Source organism: Lampetra planeri, chromosome 54 (genome assembly GCF_965212315.1).
Source record: "Lampetra planeri chromosome 54, kcLamPlan1.2.h2, whole genome shotgun sequence".
Classification (NCBI taxonomy): domain Eukaryota; kingdom Metazoa; phylum Chordata; class Hyperoartia; order Petromyzontiformes; family Petromyzontidae; genus Lampetra; species Lampetra planeri.
This window is the reverse complement of record NC_136160.1, coordinates 6315192-6341591: the sequence shown is the minus strand read 5'-3', so window position 1 is coordinate 6341591 and position 26400 is coordinate 6315192. Positions and strand designations below refer to the sequence as shown.

At 42.5% G+C, this 26400-nt stretch overlaps 1 protein-coding gene across 3 annotated transcripts; it reads left to right on the top strand.

Moving 5' to 3' along the window:
- The first annotated feature begins 1102 nt into the window (after window positions 1-1102).
- On the top strand, window positions 1103-23723 carry LOC144735228 (uncharacterized). 3 transcript variants are annotated; one of them, XM_078617711.1, is made up of 8 exons: window positions 1103-1803; window positions 6439-6819; window positions 9787-11200; window positions 12235-12356; window positions 13732-14759; window positions 14971-15076; window positions 21325-21400; window positions 22642-23723. In XM_078617711.1, exons 1-8 carry the CDS (start codon window positions 1759-1761, stop codon window positions 22824-22826), a joined length of 3357 nt encoding a protein of 1118 aa, XP_078473837.1. In that variant the 5' UTR covers window positions 1103-1758; the 3' UTR covers window positions 22827-23723. The 3 variants fall into 3 exon arrangements, with proteins under 3 accessions (XP_078473837.1, XP_078473836.1, XP_078473838.1); XM_078617710.1 differs by having other exon boundaries at window positions 12235-12431; XM_078617712.1 differs by lacking the exon at window positions 22642-23723 and adding an exon at window positions 22076-22286 and having other exon boundaries at window positions 12235-12431.
- The last annotated feature ends 2677 nt before the right edge of the window (window positions 23724-26400 follow it).

Sequence of the window (26400 nt, the reverse complement as noted above, 5' to 3'; positions counted from 1 at the left end):
CGGCGTGACCAATAAGGTCTGAATTGGTCTGTAGTAAGGTAGAGCACTGATAAGGGGTTGACATGTTTGCTATACACTATACACTACTATACATTATACATTATACTACTTTACACATTACTATACACTACACTACTACACTATACAATACCTGTCAACCCATACGGTTTACCCGTATTCTTGTACGTGGAAATTGGGTTTTCAGGTCCATACGGCGTACAGCCGTTTCAATACGGGGAAAACAATGTTAGTGTCTATTTGTTTGTGTTTCTCCCTTGTGATGGAACTTTGTAGGATGAACGTTGAGATTGATAAGAGCACGGGGTGACCAATAAGGTCTGAATTAGTCTGTAATAATGTAGGCACTTTTTTGATGACGATCGCTTGTGTTGCGGTCGAAACGTCGTAATTTTTTCTAAAAAAGAAAAATGTTTTTGAACCTATCTACGAGATTTGAAGCTTTCGTGATTGCAGGAATCCATACTCTTTAGTTCTTTCGGTAAAGTCACGTAGGTAGAAAATTATATATATAATTGTAACGCGTGTTGATGTGTACTATATATAATTGTAACGCGTGTTGTCATTATATATATAAAATTATACCTACGTGAATTTACCGAAAGAACCAAAGAGTATGGATCCCTGCAGTCACGAAAACTTCAAATCTAGTTTCTATGATCACTGTTACATTGCTTTTATGGCTTTATTTTGGTGATTTTGAAAGTTTTTTGGTTTGGCAATGTTTGTTTGTTGTAGTACGGAGTTAGACTGATGGCCTTAATCTAAGTTGTCTTGTGGTTATTGTTGTTTGACTTGCATCCCACTGGGATTTTTGCACACAGCATTGGATTACGGTGCTTTTTCTGCAATATTTTGCTGTCTTGCCTTGGATTTCTATTAGCCCATAGTCACACAGTCACTTTAAGATGTTTTATTGTTCACGTTTTAGTTTTTTATTGCGGTTGTACCCGACTCAAGATCCGAATGGCTCACAGGGCTATACCACCAAATAAATGAAATTGAACTGAATGTTGTTGGGAGCGGGCGGGCAACGTGGTGCTGGTGTCCCTTTAAGAGCAGGACGTGACGTAGGCAGCGACACACACACAGGGAGTGAGTGAGGGGGGAGGCCTCTCTTGCTTTAGGTAACCCGCCGGCTTCGCTTTAACTCGTCCCTCTCCATTGCCCCGAACCACCACTCGCCTCAACTTCGTCTTCGCCCCTCTCTAATCACCCACCTCGTTCTTTTATGGTCGTGAATCTTGCCGCGTTCGTTGCCACTGCCCCCCCCCCTCCCCGTCCCCGTGGTCTCTCCCCTCTCATTCTTCCTTTGAGGCCGCTGTTCTCCTCGTTGCGGTTGGTGGTGGTGGAGAAATGGAGGCGAAGGTTTGAGGGGGAAGAACAAAGTTAGTCGCCTTAAGGAGGGAGGAGGTGGTGGTGGGGGGGGGGTGATTACAAAGCAAACTCGCGGCTGCATCTTCGCGCGCTTTTGCCGTGTTCGCAAATCGATCGCATTACGTGAACAAGTTGACAGGATTGGGGGTGGTGGTGGTTGTTTTTTTTAATTCAAACCTTTTTTTTTAAACTGCGGCACAGACTTTTGCGAGGCGTTCGCGCGCGAGTTTTTTTTAGTAATGTTCGCCCTCGTTTAGAAGCGTCGTTCGTGCAAATGTTTGCGATGTAGCCGGTGGTGGTGGAGGTTAAGGGGGCAAAAGACCGCGCGAAGACAAAGAAGAGAAGGACGCGAATCGCCTCAACATGGCGGGGTCCGTCACCAGCGAAGAAGACGCAGCCGCGATGAAGGTACGAGGCTGCTTCGTGCTACGCCGTGCCTGTGAATTAACGCGTCGTCGGTGGGGGTGGGGGGGTGGGGAGGGTTTATATCGCCGTGTTTATTTGTTGTCTGCTTCACCGTGCCGTGTGTGGGGATTTAATTTATTTTAAAACGCTCGCGAGGAAAGGGCTGCCCCCAAGCCTGAGGCCCGGTCTAGATTATTGGGAGGCGAGGGGGGTAAAAGAAGGAGACTCTTGCGTGTTTTTTATATTTACGAGGGATGGAATGTGGTGGAGGGGGGGGTGTTTTCTGGCGTTACACATTCTTAAGAAGGCAAATAAAAGAATCTTGTGTTTAAAAAAAAGGTACCACGGCTGTTGAAGTGCTGAAGATCTAATGAAAGTGTTGCACCCCTTATGCTTCCTAATGGCTGCCAACTGACACAAAATGGCGGTTGCGATGTCTGAGGTCCACGAGGCCAAATTGATATATTTTGGTTTGGGTTGAAATTAAATCTTTGGAAACTTGAATTTTAATGTTGACTGCTTTTCCCCTCGTCATTGGGAAAAGTTAGGACTTTAGTTTGAAGAACGATACTTTTGAAATGTCTTTTTGCGCTGCTCCAATTTGGCAGCGGCGAGGTCCACGAAGAATCTGGCGCCCGGGTACCGAAGGGCTTGCGCGGTTATAAATTGCGTAGGCCAAGATTTCTCCCGTTTTTGATTCTCTACCGGATATAGGCAACGAGAATGCATTTCTGTGAGATGTAAGAGTGGTACAGCAACCTTAAGTTTACAATTACATCGAAACATGCCTGCGCAAACACGCGCACACACAAACGCGTATACCATCACATACAATTTACACAAAGTAACAATTACACGCACTCTCATACAATCGCACAAATAAATGTACACAATCATTACTTTTTAAAACGTACAACTTACCCTCAGTCAAGAAGTTGATATGACAGTGGTCATGTTGCACAGGGAAATGATGCAATAACGGAAGCTGTGTTGCATCAGGATTGATTTTCTAGTAGCTGATTGGCTGGTGTAATGGGAGTGATGACGTAATCCCTAGCAACCACTGATATGCACCCTTATTTGTGAAATGGTTGGGACGCGTAGATTAGTGGGTTTTGTACTAAGTACTTTTGGGGGATACGCGACTCGTTTCCTGGTAGGGTCTACGCGTTTTTTTTTGTGCTCTGGCCCTACTTCCTGGAGCGGCGCCATTTTATCTTTTGTTCAACAAAATAAAATAGGGGGGGAAGAAATTTTGAAATAAAATTAGAATACTACTGGATGTCACATCTGAGTGTACAGGCAGACCTCGTTTAGCGCGACTCGGTAGAACCCTGATTTGTTATAGTGCTCTATGTCCTTGAACATTTCCCCCCAAAAATTAAGAAACAGATGAGAAATCACAAGACTAGGATAGAGTCTCAGGCTCACCTAAAAGAAACCTCGCCACAAATTTAGGCTGAGGACATCGCTTAGATCACCGAGGTCCTGGAACTGTCTCTTGAGAATGCCCCGGATTAGCAGCGCTGCAGTCTCTCCATCCTCGTCCCCTACCGGTACCTTGTAGGAGTACACCAGAATGCACTCGTGAATACAGTACATAATACTGACGTTTTAATAAATAAATATTTTTATTTGTAAAATATTTTCCAATTGTATTAGTACTTACCGATACCCCAATGAAGTGTTCATCTACTACTCATATGAAAGGAATAATGCTTGTGGGGAACGCATCCCCATACAATAGTATGACTCCTTATTGCGCTGATTCGATTAGCGCTCACGTCTCCGGGAAACGCATCTTGAAAGCAAGGCAAAGTCTGCCTGTACCTCGGTGTGTCTTCCTAGGTGCGCGCCTTCAGGTTTTCAATCTTTGAAGGCACACTGGGATCAAAATGTTGAAAAAGACTCGTGCGGGGGTATTTCATAATGGTAAATAATGTGTCCAGAAGACCTTTTTAAATCTATGGACGTTACCAGTCATGACGTGGATCAGAAACGTGGACTGACAAAATAAAATGTAATGAGCTCAAGTGTACAGGGAAACATGGAGAGGTGCGTGCTTAGAATTACAGATAAAAAGAGTAACATCGATGGGACCCATTTTTTTGGTCGGTACGGGCATGTCTCGCTTAACGAGCTAGATACGTTCTGCAAAAACAGCTGAGCTACGTTTCAACCCCAAAATGTTCCTCTCTTAAACAACTTTTCATTACATGAGAAATACAAAAAAAAATCATAAAACATGAAATACAATAGCGACCACATTATAATAACCCCCATATAGCCTTCACAGACTTGGGGCAATTGCTTTTGGCGAGCACCTACGAAGGCCAGTTCGGCACACGAGGGGTGGGTAGCCAGTACCACGCCCGTCCACCATTGTATCCCTAGTGGTCATGTTTATACACTGCAGCAGGCTGAGTCGACCTAGCGGAGACTCAGGACCGGTTCAGATAATCGTCGCTGGTGTTGGCCGTGAGCCGGAATTTAACTTGGGTCGCCGGGTATGTGGCGCTGCGCGCGAACTTCTACGCTGCCGCTCTCCATGCCCACCCATTACACTGCTACCACGAGGCCCATTTCCCTCACGACCAAAAACGCATTTGAGCCATCGGTTTCCGCTCGTTAAGTGAACATTTGCTCGTTTTGCGAACAAATCGGGCTCAATTCATATTGCTCGTTATAACACGAATTTTCATAAAGAATGCTCATTCAGCAAAGACACACCTGTGTAAAATGTGGATGAACAAATTCGAATTGAAGAGATGTTTATTATTCAGGAAAGTAAATGGGTTTCAGTAGTACACGCCTCCCATGAAGGGATACTAGCTGATGGGCAGAGTGACAGGAAAAGGGGGAACAAGCCCTGGAGCAGTGGTTCTTAGCCTTTGTTGGCGACTGTACCCCTTGTAGAATTTTGTTTCAACCGAGTACTCCCTTGCCTGACCCAACATGGTTCTGAGAAATAACGGTATGTATAATGAACAGGAATATTTTGAGCATACTCTTTAGTTCTTTCGGTAAAGTCACGTAGGCATCCTAAGTAGCTAGAAACTACAAGTGAATACAAAAATGCAACGGATGCTCTGCATATATAACGTCATTTATTTTACGCTCGCCGCTGGTTACTCTTTAAAACTACTGTTTGCGTCCAATGAGTTTAAAAAAGGTATATTATATCGTTCTAGATTACCATATGTATTAACATTTTATCATATTTATTTTATATTGCCAGATTAATGCATGCTTATTCACCAATGACTCATGTATGATTATAATTTAACATTTATAATTCACTTCAAGTACCCCCAGGGTTCTGTGTACCCCCATTTGAGAACCACTGCCCTAGAGTACAAACACCACCGCAGAGATCATCTCATCCTCAGAAGCCACATGGGATGTGGCATCAAAGGATCACGTGGGATGTCGTGGCGATACCTTTATCCACCAGTGGATTGAAAGTGACCTATTTCATTTTTGGGGGCTTATTTGATTTCTTAAATGAAATTGCCACGACAAAGCTTCAAGATCTAATTAATGTGATGGCAGAATCAGTTTTCATTGTACATTGGTACGTTAGAACCTCTCCCCGTGACTGCCCTGTTTCGATCCATTCCAGTGGGCATTGGTATGCCGCAATTGTTCCGTAAAATCTCAGGTCCATCTATGACTTTCTTTGGGTCACAATCTCAAATATAAACTTGTATCCATGGGGTCCTTTCAACCGTTCCGTGATTGAAGATGATACTTTGAGAAAATTTACGTTTCCAACCATTTCAGTCGTTTGTCCATTTTAAGTGCTTGCATTATGCAGTAATTTCAGTATTTTGTACTGTATTGGCGAAAAAGATGTAAACTAAATTTCGTGTATTTAAAATGTTTTATGTATTATATTTATTCAGAGATGTTTTGTTTTTGCACAATTGCACTTCGTAACATTAAAAAATATGATTCATAATTGCTATATTTTGGGTTTGGTCATGTAAAAATGCGTGTAAACGATCCTCCATATGACAACGAATTCATAAATGTCACGATCAAATGTGCCAAATTTATAACCAGTCAGCATGATGGTGTTTGAAGCGTCACCTCGCAACATTTTCATGAGTACAGTGGTTTCACTGGAGATTACATCCAGCATCATCAGGTTGTTAACAGAGCTCAGATCTCAGGTGAAAGTGCTGCCTGATCCGGGTCCTTAAGTAGATGCCATGTCATCATTGGCAGTTATGCACGTAATGTAATTTAATAATGGCAGGAGTTGGCTCGTGACGAATTTAGGTGTTATATAATATGGTTGATTAAATCATTTATAATTACGTTTCGGGCACCACTCACTTTATAGCTTTTGGCTCAGTTGAACTGCTACATTTATAACAACTAACCAACTTGTACCATTTGCACGTCATCAACTCATTTTTTATTATAATGTAACGAATTAAAACACCAGCAATCTAAATAAAAACTATTATGAATCATAATATTGGTCGTTAAAGCTCGTGTGTGTTTATATTTTAAAATATACATAACTGTATACAGCTTTTGATTAACATGTTGTTTTTAAATTTAGAATAATATTTTTATGCACAGTTTTTTTTCCTGTCATGTGTGTTTTTAATTGTTCTTCAACCATAGATGGGAAGGCGAAGGAAGTCACCGCATGCAGTGATTCTTATTGATGACACGGATGTGGACGATGTCGAAATTACCGGAGCAACTTTTAAGTATCCAGAGGCAAGGTCCAGTGATAGAAATAATGCAGACTGGGAGCTTGCAAAGAACATTAAAGAACATCCATTGGTGAAAACCGATGTTCGGATAACTTACGTGTGCAAGCACTGCTCCTTCCAAGCGCAAGGCCTGCCAGCCTTTACGGACCATTTAAAGAGAGCGCATCCCACCGCGGTGCCCAATCCGATCTACGTGTGCCGCCAATGCAAGTTTCGCACGCCAAGCTATGAAGGCTTTATAGAGCACAATGCCGCCTCCCATCCCTCTCGCGTCCGGACAGAAAAGGTAAGATCTACACGCAGCTGCTACACACACTTGTCTTCCATTCCACGTAAGAGGAAAACTTCGCCGTACACCAGGGTATTATGTTCCTAATAATTTTTTTACCCCCCCACTTGGTATCACGTTAAAAAAAATAAAAATGTACAGCGATATCTTGACTTTTGTCCACTTGAATTTCGCTCTTTCGGCCGTTTTCAATTATAACCACATTTCAAATGTCGTCCACGTGCTTTCCTCATTCGACGGATTTCATCCCAAACCTTCCACGACGTTCGCGCCACGCGCCATCTTTTTCGTTCAGTCTTTGAATAGAAGTCGTTTAGTGAGCATCTCTTATATTTGTGTTCATATTATAAATACTGTACTTATTTCTGTGATTATACTGTAAACAATTCATCATAATTTTAGTGATAACAGTATAATACTACAGTGTCCATAGTTATTTTCATGATCATTAAACACGTGTACAGTATTCATACTGTGCTTATTTTTGTGATTACTGTAAAATACTTATTTTTTCTGCTTTAATATATTCATGATGAGTCCTAAGTGTGGTGATGGTAAAGCTAAAATAACCTATAAGGTTCTAAATTTGCAAGAAAAGATTGACATAATCAAACTTAATGAGCAAGGCTAAACATTCGTCCATTTTTGACATTTGTCTATGCTCTGGTCCCTAACCAGACGAAAGTGCAAGGTATTCCTGCACGTATAAATATAATAAAATCTATGAATACGTGGAATAAATTAAAATAAGTGAAAGTGATGTTTTTAAACTCGCGGTGAAGGTGATGTTCTCATGGGATTGTTGTCTAGTTCTCCGATTATTTTAATTGTTCTCTCAAAGTCGATTCATTCACCCCAGTGGTACCCTCTAATGGATGCAGCACTCTCACCTCTTGCAAAACCTAGCTCACAAAATAACTGGTGCAAGAAGTGCACTTTCTCTGCTTTTTTTGACTACAATCACCACCATTCAACTTACACTTTGGGGCCAGAATAAAAAAAATGAGACCGCATGCATGTGTGTGCACGAGGGAAGATGGTGACAAGATATCATATACAATATTGTATAATACAACCATGTCACGCAGCAGGAGTACAGACACACGTGGAGATGAGAATCTTAAGCAGCGTAAAACCGCGCAAAGCCGAAACGTCCACCCCTGTGTTTTGGAAAACAGACCTTTCTTAGGAAACCGTGTCATCGAAAAACGCATACGATAAAACCGTGTTTGGCCAGGTGTTCCTGTATTATACTTTTAAGATTCTAAAAATGTAAATGTTCTTCCATTAAACGAGTACATATAAAGCGTAAACCTCAAAGTTGTGGTAACATTTTACTTTTAACTTTATTTTCCAAGAGCTCTTGAGTTAATGCTATGTTTAAGTTGTTGCTATTTGTGGGGAAGAAAATCTTGTGACAATAAATGTAGCATGGGAATTGTTACGAGACAGCGATGTATGGAACAGTGACCTCCAATAGGCAATTTCAATTTACGTTTTAACTCGGTATGTAGTCGCAGTCGGAGGAAGCGGTGATGCAGTGGTTGGCACACTGCACTCTCAAAACGGCGACCTAAGTTTGATCTTCTGGCCATGTTTAACATCTATAGCAAGTGATATCCGACTCGCTGACCAACGTGGTCCATCAGAGCCCCATGGCCGACACTGCATGGAGTGGGCCTTCATTTTTCATTGGATTGCCAGGGCTCTGTGAATATTTTTTTGGGACTACTCTGACCAGTATTCTTTGGGTCTTTCGGTAAAGTCACGTAGATAGGTTCAAAGGAAATAACAAAAAATAACTAAAGGCAGACTACCTCAGCAGCTTTCTCCCCGTTTTTCCCTCCTGATGACGATCACTTGTGTTGTGATCGAAACGGCGTAGTTTGTTATTTTTTGTTATTTTCTTTGAGCCTATCTACGTGACTTTACCGAAGACCCAAAGAATATGAATTCCTGCAGTCACAAAAGCTTTAAGTAAATATTTTACTCTCACCCGATTCCACTAATGCAATTGCCCTGGAAAACAATTTATAAAACCACATTTCTTTGGTCATCACACCTTTTTCCATAGGGAAAGTTGAAATATAAAACGTCCTAATAAATTAAACCATACGCATTTATGATCGTTTACAAAAGAGGAAAACAATTCACATGTTAAAATTTTGCACTTTCATTGCCTACTTTCTACAACCTTAACCTGCACAGCCAAATTGGTAACATATGTTTACATCAGGAAGCAAATTCAACTTCACAATATAGTTTTCTAATGAACGGAACTAACCCAACCCATTGTCACCTATATCTGCCATTTTTTTCACGAGCAAGCATTATATTCCAAACTTTTATATTTACAAAAATAAAGCCAAATAATGTTTTGGAGATACTGTAAAGATCTGTCAAGAGTCCTCTTTAGCCTAAAAAAACAGGCAAGGAATGTTCGCTGTGGTAATGGTAGATAAGTGGCAAGAGGATTATTTAAAGCAATAGATAACTGCCAGTAATTGGTACCTCCAAAGAAAAAGGGGCATTGGTAACATAACATATGGGGTCTTATAGGCATGTTTATAGACAAAGTTGTGATGACTGTCCGCTAATCAAGCCTTAGCGGCGGCCTGAGGACAACGCTTCATTCTGCAAATAGTGAAGATGCTGCTTGGCTGTGCACAAATGCACTCTGAATAATACGAATTAAACAGGCGTGTGTGTGTAGTATTAATTTCTAACCAAAACGGCATCTTAAGACCCATTCACTGCTCTTGATTTCAAGGATGCAGCAAAATTAAGTTTGCAACAAAATACCAACAAATGCCTTCTCGGCAAGAGGAAAGTGTATAAAGTACGATTGGACACATTTTATACAAGGTATGCATGGAAGCAGCTTGGTCACTGACCACTGTGTTGACCTATATATGAGCATTTTTCAAATTATTTACTTTTATGTTTTGCATTACCTGCATCAAGGAACCTGAGGTGCCAAAGCAGACGACGGCAACAGAAGTGTCCAAGAAGGGAGAACACTCTTCTGCCAAGCGTGTTGCGGTCAATGTACTGGCACAGAACAAAGAAATAAGTGCGCAATTTTTGCCGCTCGACGGTGGGATGATAAGTGGCAATTCCAGCGATGATGAAGTTGAGAACCATCGAGGTAAACAAGTTGGCAAAAATGAACCTCGGAAAGCTTCTGATGTTCCGCGTGCGTCGAACGCACTGGAGGTGACGAATAAATCATCAGCCCATAGAGCTCATTTGGTGGATAACAAAATATCTACACCTAACATTAAAGCGGTGAATGACACATCTACACCAAACACTAGACTGATGAATATGGCAACACCTACATCTCCCGCCAATGTAGTGAATCACGCAGTGCTACTCAACGCTCATGTACTGAGTAGCAAAATTATTGCTCAGAATAACATGAATGTTGAACCTTTGAGAACCGCTATAGGAGCAAACACAATCCCCATTCAGAAAGAGCTGAAAATTCGAACTTATCAGACAATTGCTCCAAAACCACCTGAAGTAGAACCTCTCTTGAACATAAAACATGGGTATCAAAGACAACCTCCACCACAATCGTCAAAAGCCGACCCGACACTGAATGGGGAAAAAGAACCCTTGAAAAAGATCTCGGATAGTTTTTCAGACGTTCACACCGCGTCCAGTGTGGATGAGGACTTGGACAAAACCAGCTCTTTGAGTGATGAGTGTGCACTGACCATCTCCATACCTTCAAACAGTATTCCATCCTACAACCCTGCCATGGATCTAAACCCTTACCTTATTAATTCGCTAAGGAAGTTCCCTTACCCGCTGAGGACCGAGATCTGTTATTTGGCGGTCGTCACAGGTCACACCGAGTTGGAGGTGGCTATGTGGTTTATGGCGCAGCGTCTCCTCAATGGGATCAGTTGGACACCCGAGGAGGTGGAAAGGATAAAGAGAAAGAGCTTCGTCACAAACTGTTTGCGCACCACGGGAAGAGTACAGAGCGACTCCGGTTTCACCTCTGAAAATTCATCCACGCAAAATGGCAGAGAAACCGGTGATGACAATAGGCCGGCAACAGAAGATAAACTATCGAGTTCGAGCCAAACAAAAACCACTGTTGTGGTCCCAACTCCACAGCCCGTGATCGATACTTTAATTGTGAACAAGAAGCGCAAAGCAGAAGAGAACCTGCCCCAAAGTGTCACCAATGGCAAGAAATCCAAACGGAAAACACAAGAGCAGTTAACACTTCTGCGAGAATTATTTATAAAAAATGAGTATCCCAGCAAGCAGGATTGCCAAGAACTCGGCAAGAAGACAAACCTGACCCCTTCGCAGGTGATTAAATGGTTCCAGCATCAGCGAACAGACTCTCAGAACTCAGGTAATGTCAAAGCTCACCTTGTCGCACAAACGGGGATGCACATAGAACGATTAGTATTATTGGCATATTGGGAACGGTGATTGTGGGGTTGAGGATAAAGAGGTTGCCTTAGTGGCTTGCCAAATAAAATTCAGTTTCTTGACTTTTTAAATAATTGTAACATCTTGTAGTAATCCAGAGTTATTTTTGATGTAATTATATTTAGCTTGTATCTTATTGGACTGTTCTTTCCATTGTTAATACATCGGTGACTTGTAACTGTGACGTTTGTGGTGCAATTCTCCACATTCAATGTATATTTCTCAGCCCTTGATTTGTTTCATAATGTTTTAACATGTTTTAATAGTACATGGAGGTGTTTTAAGGCCGGTATTTGTAAATTTTATTTTCATATTGAATCAGTTGCAACTCATTATTTGGCATATTTCTCATGTGAAAGAGATATAATTTTCTTGGTTTTTTCGGTAAAGTCGCGTAGAATGGAAATAATAAAATAATAAAAATAAAGCATAATAAAATCATTCTCACGACGTTTCGGCCACAACGCAAGCAGCCGTCCTCAGGTGAAGAAAACAGGTCTGTCGAGAAGACAGTCTCCTCAGGTGAAGAACAGGTCTGTCGAAGACAGTCTTCTCGACAGACCTGTTCTTCACCTGAGGACGGCTGCTTGCGTTGTGGCCAAAACGTCGTGAGAATTATTTTATTATGTTTATTTTTATTATTTTATTATTTCCATTCTACGTGACTTTACCAAAAGAATCAAGAAGATGAATCCCTGCAGTCACGAAAGCTTTAAATCGAGAGATATAATTTGTTCTGACTAAAAGCCATCCTTGCCTTGCGATTTTTACTCGGGTTGTGAAAAACATTAGTATTGCTGTGTAATATAGACATAAAGTTCCATGTTATTGAAGTGCTTTTGTATTCGAGTAAAGCTTTACACCTCATTTTCAATCAATTACGTTTTTTTTGTTAATCCACTATCAGAGGAAACTAAGGTTCCTCTAATATAGATGTGTGTGTGTGTGTTGCAGTGAATCTTCCGGTGAACATTGCTGATATCAAGTTGGAGGAATCGGAAAATAAAACTGCCAAGGAAGCGGCCTTGCCAAAGGTGTTGAGTGATGGTGATGTAACACAAAGCAGATCTGAAAATGTGAGAACGGCATCAACATACCTGCGAAACTACTACATAAACATGTTTCCTGATTTCACTCCACCTAAATTCAAGGTGACATCTTTTTCAAAATCTTGCCATTGGAATTTTTTATGTACAGTTATCTCTCGATTATCCTTGAACCGATTACTGGGGATGCCTATATATGCATGTTAAACTTTTTCGCACCGCTCGGTCAACCGTGCTAATCGGAGATGCCTAACCATTCACGCCTTTTACACGTCCTGTTTCGGTTGATGCGCTTCTCGTCAAGCGTCTGGTGCCTACGGGACTGCAAATAAAATTGTCAAGTAAACCTTTTTCTTTAAGATACAGTAAAAAAATATACCACACATTACTCCCATTCTAGGTAGGTAAACAATACTTACATGTTGACCTAATTTACATATTAACATTCGCGTTTTTTTTTATTAATCAGGATTTTGCCTCCTACCCATGAGCATGGATAATCAAAAGTTGAGTGCGGTGCAGCTTTTTGTAGTCTGTACTGTAGAACATGTAGGGTTCATGTTGCCAGTATGGCCGGGAAACATTTCCTGGTGCCAGTCACTTGTGCCTTTTCATTTGAGAATCATGGGAGGAGACTAGTACCTCATTTCCATTACCACCCTAGAACCAAATCGCATGCCAGTCCAATAACAACCCAGAACAGTAGCCACACCCTTGGCCTGAGTCTTCATGCTCTTGTGATCCATGACACTTCTTGGCCTCATCCCTCACCTGTCTGATCCCTCCAGACCATACTACTCTGCTTGGCCAGGGGGGGGGTGGGCATCAGGAAGTGATACAAATGATCTTTCCATTTTTGATAAGTTCAAGATTGTTTAACCTTTCTTGTATTTGAATTGATGTAATATGCTCACCCACCCCAAATGGACATCTGCAAAGCATTATCTTTGTAGCTCATCAGATTTGTTCTATTGTAAATTAAGATTCTGATTCCAAAGGTAACAATTGCAACAGTCAATTACAGGAAATAAAAGGACTTAAATGTGTAGCGTGGCTTAAGAATGAAACCAGTGGCTGAGGTCCTGGAATTTCATGGGGATCAGTTGAGACACGACCAGGCTGTTGTGGGATGCAGGCTTTCTGACCCAGCCCCTCTGGTTTCGGTTGGTGCCAGCGCAAAGCTTTTAGTGTGTATAAACGAGGCACAGGATGATAGCTTCTGTGCATATGATGTTACTTTTTCCTTTTGGTTATTGTGACAGCATATTTTGGTCTGTTGAAAGATTGTCAAAAAAAAAATGGGCTAATACAAATAAGGAACATATATATAAACATTTGAACCACAAAAGCAGTGGAAGTGGGGCATTGGTCGGTAAATGAAGCAATGTTAAAAATTGCGCTTTAGGAAAAGACGGAGGTGCAGTTGGCGGTGCTGGAGTCCAGCTTTGAGCAATGGCCGTGGCTCTTGGAGGACGAGTTGGAACGACTGCACACAGAGACAAAGTTGACTCGTCGTGAGGTCGAGGCCTGGTTTACTGATCAGCGGCAGCAGCGCGGGATCCCAAAGGAGAACGTTGCCACCGCGGAGCTTGCTGAATCTCGCCATTTGAAAGTGGAGAGGACTGAAAATGTTCCAGACAATTCACTTATGGAAAAACTCAATCAAAGTGGACCATTGGAACCCGACAAAGGCAGCATCGAGGTTGTTCTTGAGAACGACAACTTGAGCGATGACTTGGAAGAGGACGACGATGACAATGATGGGTACGACCAAGAAGACAGTGAAGATGGCAGCACGATGTCGCTTAAAACTGTCAAACTTCCACAGGGTCAGTTGAATAACGCACCGATGTTGGGTAACCTCGAAGCAAGAACAGCGGATACCACACAAGGGCAGCGACGCTTTAAGACAAAGTATCAGTTGGAAGTCCTTTCAGCCAGCTTCTCTCTGGACCCAAAACCCAGCAATGAAGAAGTTAAGCGCCTTGTGGAAGTAACTAACTTGAGGCAACAAGAGATAGTGTTGTTTTTCAAAAGGAAATTAAAGGCCAAGCGAAAAAGTGAGAAACGCAATAAATCTCCCTCTGCAAACGGTAAAATGACAATGACCACAAAAAAGGACACTGAATCCAAGAAAACGAATGACAGTCCAGGACATGCTAAAAAATCCAAAATGTCATCTCCTCCGCTCAGTACAAAGAAGACGCAAAGCCAACTTAACATTCTCAAGTCTGTATTTGTGCGAACGCAATGGCCCACGAACGAAGAATACACGCAAATGGTGGAGATGACAAAGCTGTCGCGAACTGTCATTGTTGGTTGGTTTGGGGATATGCGCTACGGGGCCAAGCACAACCATCTACGCTGGATGCGTGACTTTGAGATTGTGAAAAACGACAAAGGATTAAGCAAAAGAACTACTTCGTCCGAGGAGTAAGTACCATTGTTTTTCCCATCCTATGTGTGTGTAGTGACCACAGCAAATGTATGTTTGGTGTTTAGAAGAGCAACTTGAATTGGTTGAAAATATTGAGCACCTTGCACGTCATTCAGATTTGGGTAAAATGTGCATTATCTAATCCTTTTTATGAACCTGGGCACAAAACGTGGGGGCTCATATGGTGGTTTGTTTTCATCACTTCAGGGTAAATAAATCCTACAGTGACCCATTGGAAACAACCTCGTCTTCATCCAAGTCGTTTCTTGATGATAAAATGAATGTGGATGAAGAAAAAGATGAAAAAGATCAGGTAAGAAGTTGCAATGGTCAAGTAGGTAGATGTATATAATGTGCCATGTTTTAATGTTTTTTTCTTTTGAAAGGTCCAATGAATAGGTATGCAACTTGGCCTTAGATGTGCAAATTATTTGAATTTGCAACCAGTGTTTAACTGGGGGCTCTAGTGTGGGGGTACAGCAGACTCCCAACTTGGGCTTTCTCCTGCTGGAAATCCTTGCGGCTACCCAGGCAGCAGCTATACCCAGGCAGGAGAGCTGGTTTTTGCAATAGTCCAACGCTTGTATAGGTTATAAAATGAGAATAGGTTTTCCTATTTTTTTCTGGCAACGAAGCAGGTGTTACGATGTTAAAACGCCAAACTGAAACCTTTTACAAGGAATCATGTCTGCATTAACCACAATACTTGTAGTCAGAATGCAAACAAAAAACACTGATAATATATACATTGTCTTTGAAACTGATTGGTCCACACCAAAGACAACTTTCTTTTGAGCCTAGTCTCAAACGGTGTTCGACCAGAGGATGCCAAAAGGCATACAGCACAAGGACAAGCACCACAAGTATTGTGGTTCATGCAGACATGATTCCTTGTAAAAGGTTTCAGTTTGATGTTTTAACATCGTAACACCTTCTTGGTTCTTTCGGTAAAGTCACGTAGAAGGGAAGTAATAAAATAATAAAAATAAAACATAATAAAACAATTCTCACGACGTTTCGGCCACAACGCAAGCAGCCGTCCTCAGGCGAAGAACGAGAACATTATCAAGCTTTTTCGTTCTTCGCCTGAGGACGGCTGCTTGCGTTGTGGCCGAAACGTGAGAATTGTTTTATTATGTTTTATTTTTATTATTTTATTACTTCCCTTCTACGTGACTTTACCGAAAGAACCAAGAAGATGAATCCCTGCAGTCACGAAAGCTTTAAATCGAAATCGTAACACCTGTTTTGTTGACAGAAAAAGAGGAATACCTATTCCCATATTTTGGTGCTGGAAAAGGAGGTCCCATGATGTTGGTCATAACATGTTCATACTGGAATGCCCCAAATAGTTTTTCTCCCCCGCACATAGACATAACGTGCCACCTAATAAGTGTGTCACGTTGTTAATTGGACACACGGGAGCGCATCCTGGTGGGCATACTGCCCTTTTTCCTTATGCCTTTCTGTGCTTTGTAGTTAAACAATTTTAAGTCATCTTACCGTGTCTTATTTTTATTAAAGCTTATTTAATCTTACTTTGTATTTCTTTGTTTTAACAGTAACTTTTAATCTTCTTGGTTCTTTCGGTAATGTCACGTAGAAGGAATTAATAAAATTATAAAAATAAAACATAATAAAATAAAATAATTCTCACGACGTTTCGGCTTCTTCACCTGAAGACGGCTGCTTGCGTTGTAGCCGAAACGTCGTGAGAATTATTTTATTATGTTTTATTTTTATTATTTTATTACTTCCCTTCTACGTGACATTACCGAAAGAACCAAGAAGATGAATCCCTGCAGTCACGAAAGCTTTAAATCGAAAAGTAACTTTTAATGTAAACATGTTACAGTTTTAAAAGCCGTATTAAAATTTTATCTGGGTTTTATTTTTATTATTTTGTGTTTTACATTTTTTACTGTTTTCTTTTTGGGGTTTTTTCCTCCTACACCTTCCCTTCTCTGAATGTATGAACTTTTTTTGCACCGTACATAGCCAATCGTGCTAATCGGATATCCTGTGGGCATAGACCCACGAAGGCTGCCCAGCCACTAGTGACTTCCTGGCCATTTATAATTCCAGGTGAGATAGGTGCGTGGTCGGACCTACCAGTCCGCCTCCTGCTCCTGTCTTAAGGTCCAGCCTTGGGGTGCCTCTGGCTCTGCCTCCCCTGAGCCTCTACGTACGACACCCCCTGCCTGCCTCTATCACGACCCTTAGATGAAACAGTTTTACGGTTTAGTCCGCGAGGCCTACCCAACTCGCAAGCCTTTGTGCTGCATGGCTGGTGAGCCTCTATCGACAGGCAACCTTTGATCACTTGGGTGGCGCTGCTCTTCTGCTTCTGTGGGCTTGACTGCCGCCTCATTATTACATGCTCGGTTTGTGACCAGCTCACCGTTGATTGCATCTGGCTTGAAGAGTTTTTCGACCAGCTTGCCACACAGCATGTCCAACTTTCCTTGGCAGAAGCCTAGCTTGTAAGTGTGGCGAGGTTAAATCTTCAACACAGGTATTCATCTCTGTTCACAACTAGACCATTGCGGATTTATGGCGTGCTGTGATGATGTTCACCCATGCAGTCCTTCTGAGTCTCCGGCCTACATCCTTGCATATCATCCCTGATCTGGAGGCCAAATGTCATCAAATGAAGATTTTTTGTCGCCTTCCCTACATCCATCGGGGGAAATGGTCATGGCAAAGACCTACGACTACCACCTTGGTGGCCTCGTGCAATCTCCGTGTTGTGTGGTCACTGTCAGAAGCCGGAGCCCAAATGTTTGGGAGTCAATAATTTTCTCCTGCGGCCCTTTCCTACTCACACATTGTTGATGAGTTCATCAACGACAATAATTATGCCTCGCAGAGACATGATACCAGCCAGCTGATCATCTGTGAAACCAGGTGTCACGCAGTGGTCAATGAACACTCCGTCAGTGCAGGCCTGAACTGTATCTACATGTTTGACCAAGTGTGGTAGAATTGGTCCAGGCAGGTCTGCCACTGACATAATCAGTAGCCACCAACTGTCAGAGATGTCATGAGGGCTGATTAAGTCAAGTAGGGGTAATTTAAGCCCCAAGTAGGAACAGGTGGCCCACCCCCAAAATGAGGCTAATGCGTCAAAGCTCCAAAATTAAGATCGTCAATGGCAAGGCAGCAAAGAGTAGTTGACCACATCTATAAAGGGTTGAGCCAGACCAGAATGATCATGGACCATGGAGGGGTTCAAAGTCAGAGGAGTGCAACATCAAACCAGGAGCACCCGTGGACAACTGTCGCTTTCACAAGAAAAACAGCCTTTTAGCCTGGTGGTTGTGCAGGCTGGAGAGCAGAGGTGTGCAGAAAGCAAAGAAGTCATGGACGAGAGAGGTTACGGCAGGAGATTAGTCGGAGAAGAAGCCAAACGGGTGGCCAGGAGATGCACCAACCAGCGGTGGTGCTCTTGTTAGGGCAATATCCAATGCGGAGGACTAAGGCCTGGTGGTGGATCTTGCAGCAACAGAGTGGTAGACAAGACCGAAGCGAGAGATCAGAAGAGGTAGGGCTCAGCCCAGGAGCCCCAAGTGCCCACCTTTGCATGCCATAATACCTCCTCTTCGCAGGCTAAGAGGAGGTCTAACCAATCCGTGTGTGCGATTGCAGAGCTGTGGGCACACGAGGTGATTTGTGTGTTTGTGTAGCGGTTTATTGCGAGCACGGAAATGGTAGCGGCTCGGACATCGGGTGGAGGATGAGCACACGAGGCATTGCGGAACTGTATGAACACGTTGGGACTAGGTTAAAACGACAGTTGTTATGGGTTGTGCCAGTACACTGCCATAATGGATTGTGGCGATTCCTTGGTCTGAGCTCCGTATTAAACAGGACTTGGATTCTTATCTTAGCTCCACACAATCTCCCACCCTGTCTCCAACCCTCACACTCCATCCGTGGTACTTGTCTTGAACTTTCCTCTTCTTGGTTCTTTCGGTAAAGTCACGTGACTTTACCGAAAGAACCAAGAAGATGAATCCCTGCAGTCACGAAAGCTTTAAATCGAAATTGAACTTTCCTCTTTAAATAATGAATACGTACTATGACAGACGAGGGTTTTGGGACCCCACGCGAGCCCCGGGTTTTCATGCACCCGAGCTGGCCGTAATACCAGGCCCCTACCCAGTGAATATATTTTTCGGGGAAAGTCTTGATCTTCTGCCCCCCCCCCCCCCAGTCGGCCTTTCAATCATTTGAGCATATAGTACTAGAATCGAAGGATATCTGATTTTGCTAGGCATTTCCTGGCTACTTTGGATTGCTTCAATGTCACTCAATATGTTAAGTCTCTGACCCATATTTGCAATCATATTTTGGACTTGCGCACTCCAGGACCACCTGTAGCTAACCTTATCCATTGTTGACCCTGGTGTGTCCGATCAGTGGTGTTGGTTAACATTTCGGTTCCTTCACCTACTCCCATTTTAAAGCACCGGCCTCTTCAGACGTTTTCTTCCAATTGTTACGTATCCACTTTCCGATTTGGATCATTTGTCATCGGCATCGCCCGCTGTCATAGTATCGGCGTGCATTAATATGGCGATGACACACAACTTTACTTTAATACAAAAGCTGACTCGTGCGTCTCAAGTTCCACTCCTGTTGTATCTCAACGACATGAAGAACTGGATGACAAACCATCTTAAGCTCGATTAAGACTAAATTCATCATGCTTGGGACCCACCATCAGCTTTCCAGAGTTAAATGTGAGCATATCCACATTGACGGCTGCGACATCCCAGTGTTGGATAAGGATACATGGCTTGGTGTCCTTGTCGATAGCGAATTGGACATTTGCCACTCGCATCGGGCGCCTGACTGGACAGTGCTACCAGCTTCGACAACTGTGCACAGTCCGTCGTGCTCTAATAATAATCATGCAATTTATAACGCGCGCAAATTTGCGGACGTAACGGCCGCAACGCTGCGAGGATGCTCGTCCACATTCATGATCAGCCGCGTGGACTACTGCAACAGCATCTTCGGTTGTGCCAGCTCTGTTTACCTGCAGCCACTCCAGTCGGTGTTAAATGCTGCAGCTCGTTTGATAGGAAACGTAAATATGATCTGATCACGAGTTTGATACCCGATAAGCTGCACTGGCTACCTATTTAATTACAGGATTAAGTATAAATTTCGATTTAAAGCTTTCGTAACTGCAGGGATTCATATTTTTGGTTCTTTCGGTAAAGTCGCGTAGAAGGGAAATAATAAAATAATAAAAATAAAACAATTAAATTCTCATGACGTTTCGATTGCAACACAAGCAATCATCATCAAGTATAAGTTATGCCTACTCGTCTTCAAGAGTCTCCATCAATCTGCTCCGTCCTATCTCGCCGATCAGTGCGTAGCAACTTTAACAGACCCAAATCGACTACGATCCGTGGCTCGTGGCGAACTCCTTTACCTGCGTGTAAACGTGTGATACGGCCAGCGCAGTTTCGGGGTCTTCGGCCCAAAGACCTGGAAGACCGCTACCAGCTCATGTTCGGGATTCATCCCTGAGTCTGAGCCAGTTCCGCAACAGACTCAAAACAGTGTTGTTTCAGAGAGCCTACTTCAACCTGTGATCAATGCGCATTCGTGATGGACTGGACCCATAAGAGTGCACAATATCAAATGTTCTTACTCCGATCTGAAGCAGTTTGTCAGCCTTTGAGGGCAGCATTCTGATTCACATTCTGGTTAAGTCCATGGCCCACTCTTGGAGATATGAGACCAGGCTTGGCCATATTTTATGCAAACTTTCCGCTTCAATTGTTATGCTGATGACATTTCCACGTATGCTGAATCTTCCCTTCAAGTGTCTGCTTCTTTTCTGTCGGGTTCTCTCATGGCATTTAAGGCTTGGAAAAAATCTAATTATTAAGTTACATTTTTATGAGCCTGAGGATGTTGCTTGTTGGGTCCCCATTCCATACTTTCTAAGGCTGGTATGGTCTGTGACAATTGACCACCAATATCGATGCTGCTCGGGCAAGTTCGCAGTCAATTCTAACCAGCCTGAATGACAATTTAGGCAAAATCTAGGTGGTCTGAATTTCCACAAAAACATTACCGATTCAATGCGTGGGGAATTGGCCTGCTTAGAGCATGTTGTTTGGGAAAGAATAATAGTGCCTTTGAGACCTGGATAGTAGTGGAGACCAGCCCAGTGACCATTACTTCCAAACATAGCCACTAAATATCTACTAAATATGCCTAGCTTAACAAATATAACTTTTGCGCAAAATGCATTTCAAAAGTGAGCCTTTATGAACAGCGATGGACTACAATGTGATTCAAGAGTTCACACTTCAATGAAATCAGAAATCGCTTAAGTATTTTCAAAGCAAATGAACAATAGGCGACGATTATAAATTACACTTAACCGTTTAATGCAACCACTATCAAACAAACTTTTGAAATTATAAATGTATGGATTTATCAAGCTGCTGTTAAAATCCATTTAATTTCTACTTGAAAGTGTGGTTTTTCAGTAGATGGCGTGTCTGCTTTTGTGATCGTGTGTGAAAACAGCAAACGGAAGATGAGGACGAGAAAACGACAGATTTTACGTGCAAGGAAGATTTTTATAATTTCAAGGAAGCAAAAGGTAGAGAGGACACTACTTTTCCTATTTTTTTAACAAGTAGTTCTACTTGAGAACCTTTCATAAAATGGGTGCTTATGCAAAAGATAACTGGTCAACACACTTTTTCTGGCATAAGGTATTCCAACGGTTTTAAGGTAATTTTGGGGTGCTGATTCCAAATCTGGCATCAGTTTTTGTCTATCACATCAGGTTTTTGAGATATCAAATTTTGCATTTTCAATAAAAACTGCAGAAAAAAAATATTAAATTAATGTGGATATCTACATAAAATGATATTATAAACACACTATCCTAAAAATACAGCACCATATTTTAACACTAAAGCAGTCACTGACTCGCAACAACTTGCAATCATAAGTGACAGAGTTAATTTCGGGTAAAATCAATGAAAATGGGGTATGCCGATTGCATAAAAATGAGATGTGATAGAGCAAATCTGAGATCAGATTTGGAATCGGCACCCTGAATTTAGTCTAAAACAGCTGCAAAAGTCCAGACCAGAATGTTTTTTTTTGACCAGTGTAATTGGTACAAAAAAGTTAATACAAATGTATTCATTTTTAAGTGTTTAGTCTTGCTTAATCTTCTCGTTAACTGATGCAAGGAGCTGTCATACTAGCTGGGTGTAATCCATGTGATTATTTCTTTGCTTTGTGGATGCCATGTTTGATAAAGACTACTATCTCCAAAGATGCAGAACAAGAAACACTCTTGAGCACTGCTGTCCCTGCTGATGTTGCAAGAAAAGCAGTGTTGGGTACTACTACCCCCCAAACCCTAACCCGGAACCTTATAACCACCTCTTGACCCTACATGAAAACTCAACGAGTGGCATTCCTTAATATTTAAACGAGTGAAACCCAATAAAGGCCTGAAATTATGAAAATATTGTCTATGGTTGAATACAAATCTGCAAGGACACGAGTGCCGATGTTTTTCCCTGCAAACATGGGAGATGCTCAATTTCCTCAAACAACGTGGAATTTTAAAATACTAATTTAATGATTTTAAACCTCCACAAACAATTCTCAAATTTGTGTGAATCTGCATGGCTTCATTTTGATTGCTGCCCCATAGATTTGTATGCCAACGCATGGGATGGGCTACGAGTGATTACAGGCTTCATGTTGACCACTTGCTACCGCGAGGCATCTACAGGAGACCGACAGATTTTCTAGGAAAGGGCAATGCACATTGGTAACTAATTTTTAACCTCCGCTTTCTGTCTGCTCACGCTGCAGCTGCTCGACGCGGGGAGCGTGGGGATGGGTATGCGGCTTCCGATGTGACGGACAACAGCGACAACTGGGGCGAGGGGAATGTCTCGGAGGAGGAGGGGCACTCCGATGACAAGTGCAGCAATGTAGACTACTTGGAGGTTAAATCGGACCAGGCCACTTGCGACGGTGGCAAAAACTGGCCGTGAGCAAAAACAATGACGAGATGCAAGCGAACATGTTAATGACTATAGCGAGTGTCATCGGCCGCATACGCACACTTGCTCGAAAGACACAGCTGTTGGCAATTTAAGGACTTCCTGAAAAGTTATCTCGTTTCCCCCCCGAGAGAACTGGCGTTTTTTTAAACCGTTTTATTCCATTTAATTTCTTTCAGTTTTTAGAAAGTACTTTAGTGGGTTTTTGGTAAATTTTTACCGGTATTTTTGTCCAGGCAGTGTATGCGATGTACAGTCCCACAAAAACCATGGGCCGGTGTTGATATTGTTAACCTTAGATATTTTAATCAAGGGGTGCGGCCAAAATGAAATGGCAAGATTGACCTTTTTTCATAATGGAGCATGACCAACTTGTAACAAAGTAATATCCATAAGAGGTTTTTGGGTTAGATCGTATAAATATGTGTCGTTAAAACCCGCCACCACCCAACACAGCCAACTAGTAACGGTTGTCACATAAACAGAACATGGCAATTCGTCACTAGTACAGAATCACCAGTGTAGGAGAGCCAAGCCACAACATTTATAATCTGAGTACAACGTTTCACCAGTAATTACAACTAGCTTCATCTGGCGACAGCCAGATATGTGACAAATTGCCACGTTCTCTTTGCGTGGTGACACATTATTTACGCGATCTAACCCAAAAATCCTCTTATGGATGATATTGGTCGCGAAAGCTTACGTGTTAAACCAAAGTAATATTATCTGAAATGTTGCTTCTGGTGTATATGAACTGCTCTAGGGCATCTTTGATGGGCAAAGGCAGCGAGTTGAGTGATTTCTACCATTGGCACAATGTGACTGTAATCAGCAGTAGATACTTCAATAAAACGCACTGGCAAATCAATCATTGCGCAACCTCAATGCGGAGTGATGCGACTGGTTTTTTTTGTGGCACATTTCTGAATTGTAACCTAAAGTAAAAGGATTCTCCCAATCATGGTTTTTCCAATGCTTAAATAATCTGTAAATATTGATGCTGGATTTCCATTTGTAAAACTTGAAGTTGTGTTTTGTGGTTTTTTTTCTCTGGTTTTGGTTTTTCTTGATGTCTAGGTTATTTTTATTTTTTATACTATTTTATACCAAACGTAGTTTATTCAACTTGATATTTAGAGAATGGATGCCATTTTAATAAACGTCTTTATACCAAGCTGTGGAGGATTTTCTGTATGGTAACTATGGAACCTTTAACGATAATTTGACATTCGAATGCATTCGTTTGTGAGAATAATTGAAGACCTATATTTACATTCACAAATGGGTGTAAGGGTCTTTACCACTTGTTCTTTACTTGACACACCATTACCACTAAACTAGATTTTGACTTGCCAACAGCTAAGTGGAATGTTTGTAAAGTCTTATATGTGGTAGGCAACTAAGTTCAGTTCTAAAGTGTATTTTTTTTAAACAATTTCATTAAATATATATTGGCAAAATACATTTGGGAGAACTGTATTTAGGACGGTTAACGTTTCCAAAATGACATACAAATGGATTATCACCTGGCAAGATAAAATGACCGCTTGACTTTTTCTTGCATACCTTTTTTGAAGTCCGCATACAGGTAGGAATGGATATGTTTGTGAAAAGTTCACAAAGCGAAATTCCGTCAATCGGAACCATATTTTCCCACTACTTCCATTCTTACAAATAAAAATAACAAAAATCCGCCCCAAGACTTAACAAAATCACGACACAACAAACCATTGTTTAAGCCCATTTAATGGAAAAGTGTTACTTTTATATTAAAGTAAGTCTCACAAAAATTAAAGGTACTGGTAATTGCTTCGTGGTCTATTTGCGTTTCTGATATCGCTTGCACAATGGCCTCTTTCCAGCTGGATGGTGAAGATTGTTTTTATGTGCAGAGGTAGTTTGTTCCAGCGAAGTGAAGGCAAGAAGGGAAAAGGAACGAAAGCGTGGTTGTTTGGGCGCAGGGTGAAAGTGGGGGGGGGGTACACAAGGGGACAGTCGAGATTGGGAGCGTAGACGACGGGGCTGGGACACGGTAAGATATGAGAAAATCAAGGGGTGGGGAAAGACCATCGAGTGGGGAAATACCATGGAGGGATTTAAACACCCCTGTCAGAAATGTAAAAATGACAGCGATAGATGGGGAGCCAGTGTGGTTGGGAAAGGAGAGCGTAATTGTGGGGGAGGTTAAATATAATCCGGGATTAGGAATTATATATATGTGTAGTGTCTGTGTGTGCGGGTGGCGTGCATCGCACACAGTCAAAGACGAGGTAGTTGCAGGAGGCACTGTCCTCACCTTTTATTGTTGTTGGGTTCACACCACCACTCGGGCTCCCACGATCACGCTGCCGCACGACCGTCCCAGACACGAGCCTGTCCGCGTTCCACTGACGGCGTCGTCCGAGACGGCCAACTACTGTCCGGCCGCGCAATGACCGGACGAGGGCGGCGGCGGCGGCGACAGCGACGACGAGATGAGTCCACTCCAGGAACCGGCAGCCCCGAGCTATCGCTCTCCGCTGCTTTTATTCCCCTCGGCGTTGGTCCACCCAAGCCGCGCCTCCCTTCTGGAACCAGAGGGTTTTGGGGGGCTTCCCCACGAGGTGTGTGGTAAGTGCCCACTTGCAGTTTCAGCTGCTGTACAACATTGCTATGTCACTACATATGCGTTAAAAGCGCAAAGGTGTAAGCAAGAAGGGTGAGAAGAAGAGATTTGCAGTCAAGGTGAGTGAAAACGAGGGAGTGATTCAAGACTTTCACAGCGGAGTGAGATGGGACAGATTTGATGGAATGTGAAAACAAAGTGCTGGTCGTGGCAAGATGTGGTTGGAGAGGGAGGGGTCTTAAGATTACACCGCGGTTGTGAGCAGGAGGGAATGTGATTCTAGGATGGTGGAGGGGACCGGGGACTTTTACCACATGTTGGAAAAGGTGAAATCCTGCACAGTATAGTTCTAGATGTGAGGAGTACAAAGGGCCAAGCATGGTGGCGCGAAAAGTTTGAGAAACCAACACAGGCAGACTTCGACTTGCCAATGACCGGACTTATGAACCAACTTCCATGAAATATAAAATATTGACTTAAAACCCGAACTCGCATTTGCAAACTGAACCACGCAAACTCTTTTGTTCAGATGAGCGTTCCTCCGCGAGATGTAGTGAGCCGACCTGGCACTGGGAGTAAGGGTTTGTGTGTGTGTGGGAAACGATGGCGGAGGCCAGGATTTTCAGGTAGGGGGGGGGGCAACCCCTCCAGCAATGAAAAATGATAGAGTTGTTAGTAAGTGAGGAGTTGTTAGTAAGAACTTGTCCCTTGCCTCTTATTTGACGCGTGTGTGGTGATGGCGCAGCCATCCATCGAGGGTCGAATTCGAACCACGTGTGATCGGCATCGCGCTCGCTGAAGGTGTTTGCCTTCAGGGAAGTCGTGTACTGTATACGCAACTACGCACAATTCTGAGTCACTTATAACTGCTTTGCCATTACTGCCAATTATGGACTCAGACTATTGTCCTATCATCTCATAGAGTCCATGGCACGCAATAATATGCTACACAGTGGC

What these genes read in the sequence shown, in the direction of transcription:
- LOC144735228 (XM_078617710.1), top strand. Translation starts at nt 1,759, where the DNA reads ATGGCGGGGTCCGTCACCAGCGAAGAAGACGCAGCCGCGATGAAG. An exon ending in AAGACGCAGCCGCGATGAAG is followed by an intron (nt 1,804 to 6,438) that starts GTACGAGGCTGC and finishes CTTCAACCATAG; the next exon opens with ATGGGAAGGCGAAGGAAGTC. An exon ending in TAATTTCAAGGAAGCAAAAG is followed by an intron (nt 21,401 to 22,641) that starts GTAGAGAGGACA and finishes CTCACGCTGCAG; the next exon opens with CTGCTCGACGCGGGGAGCGT.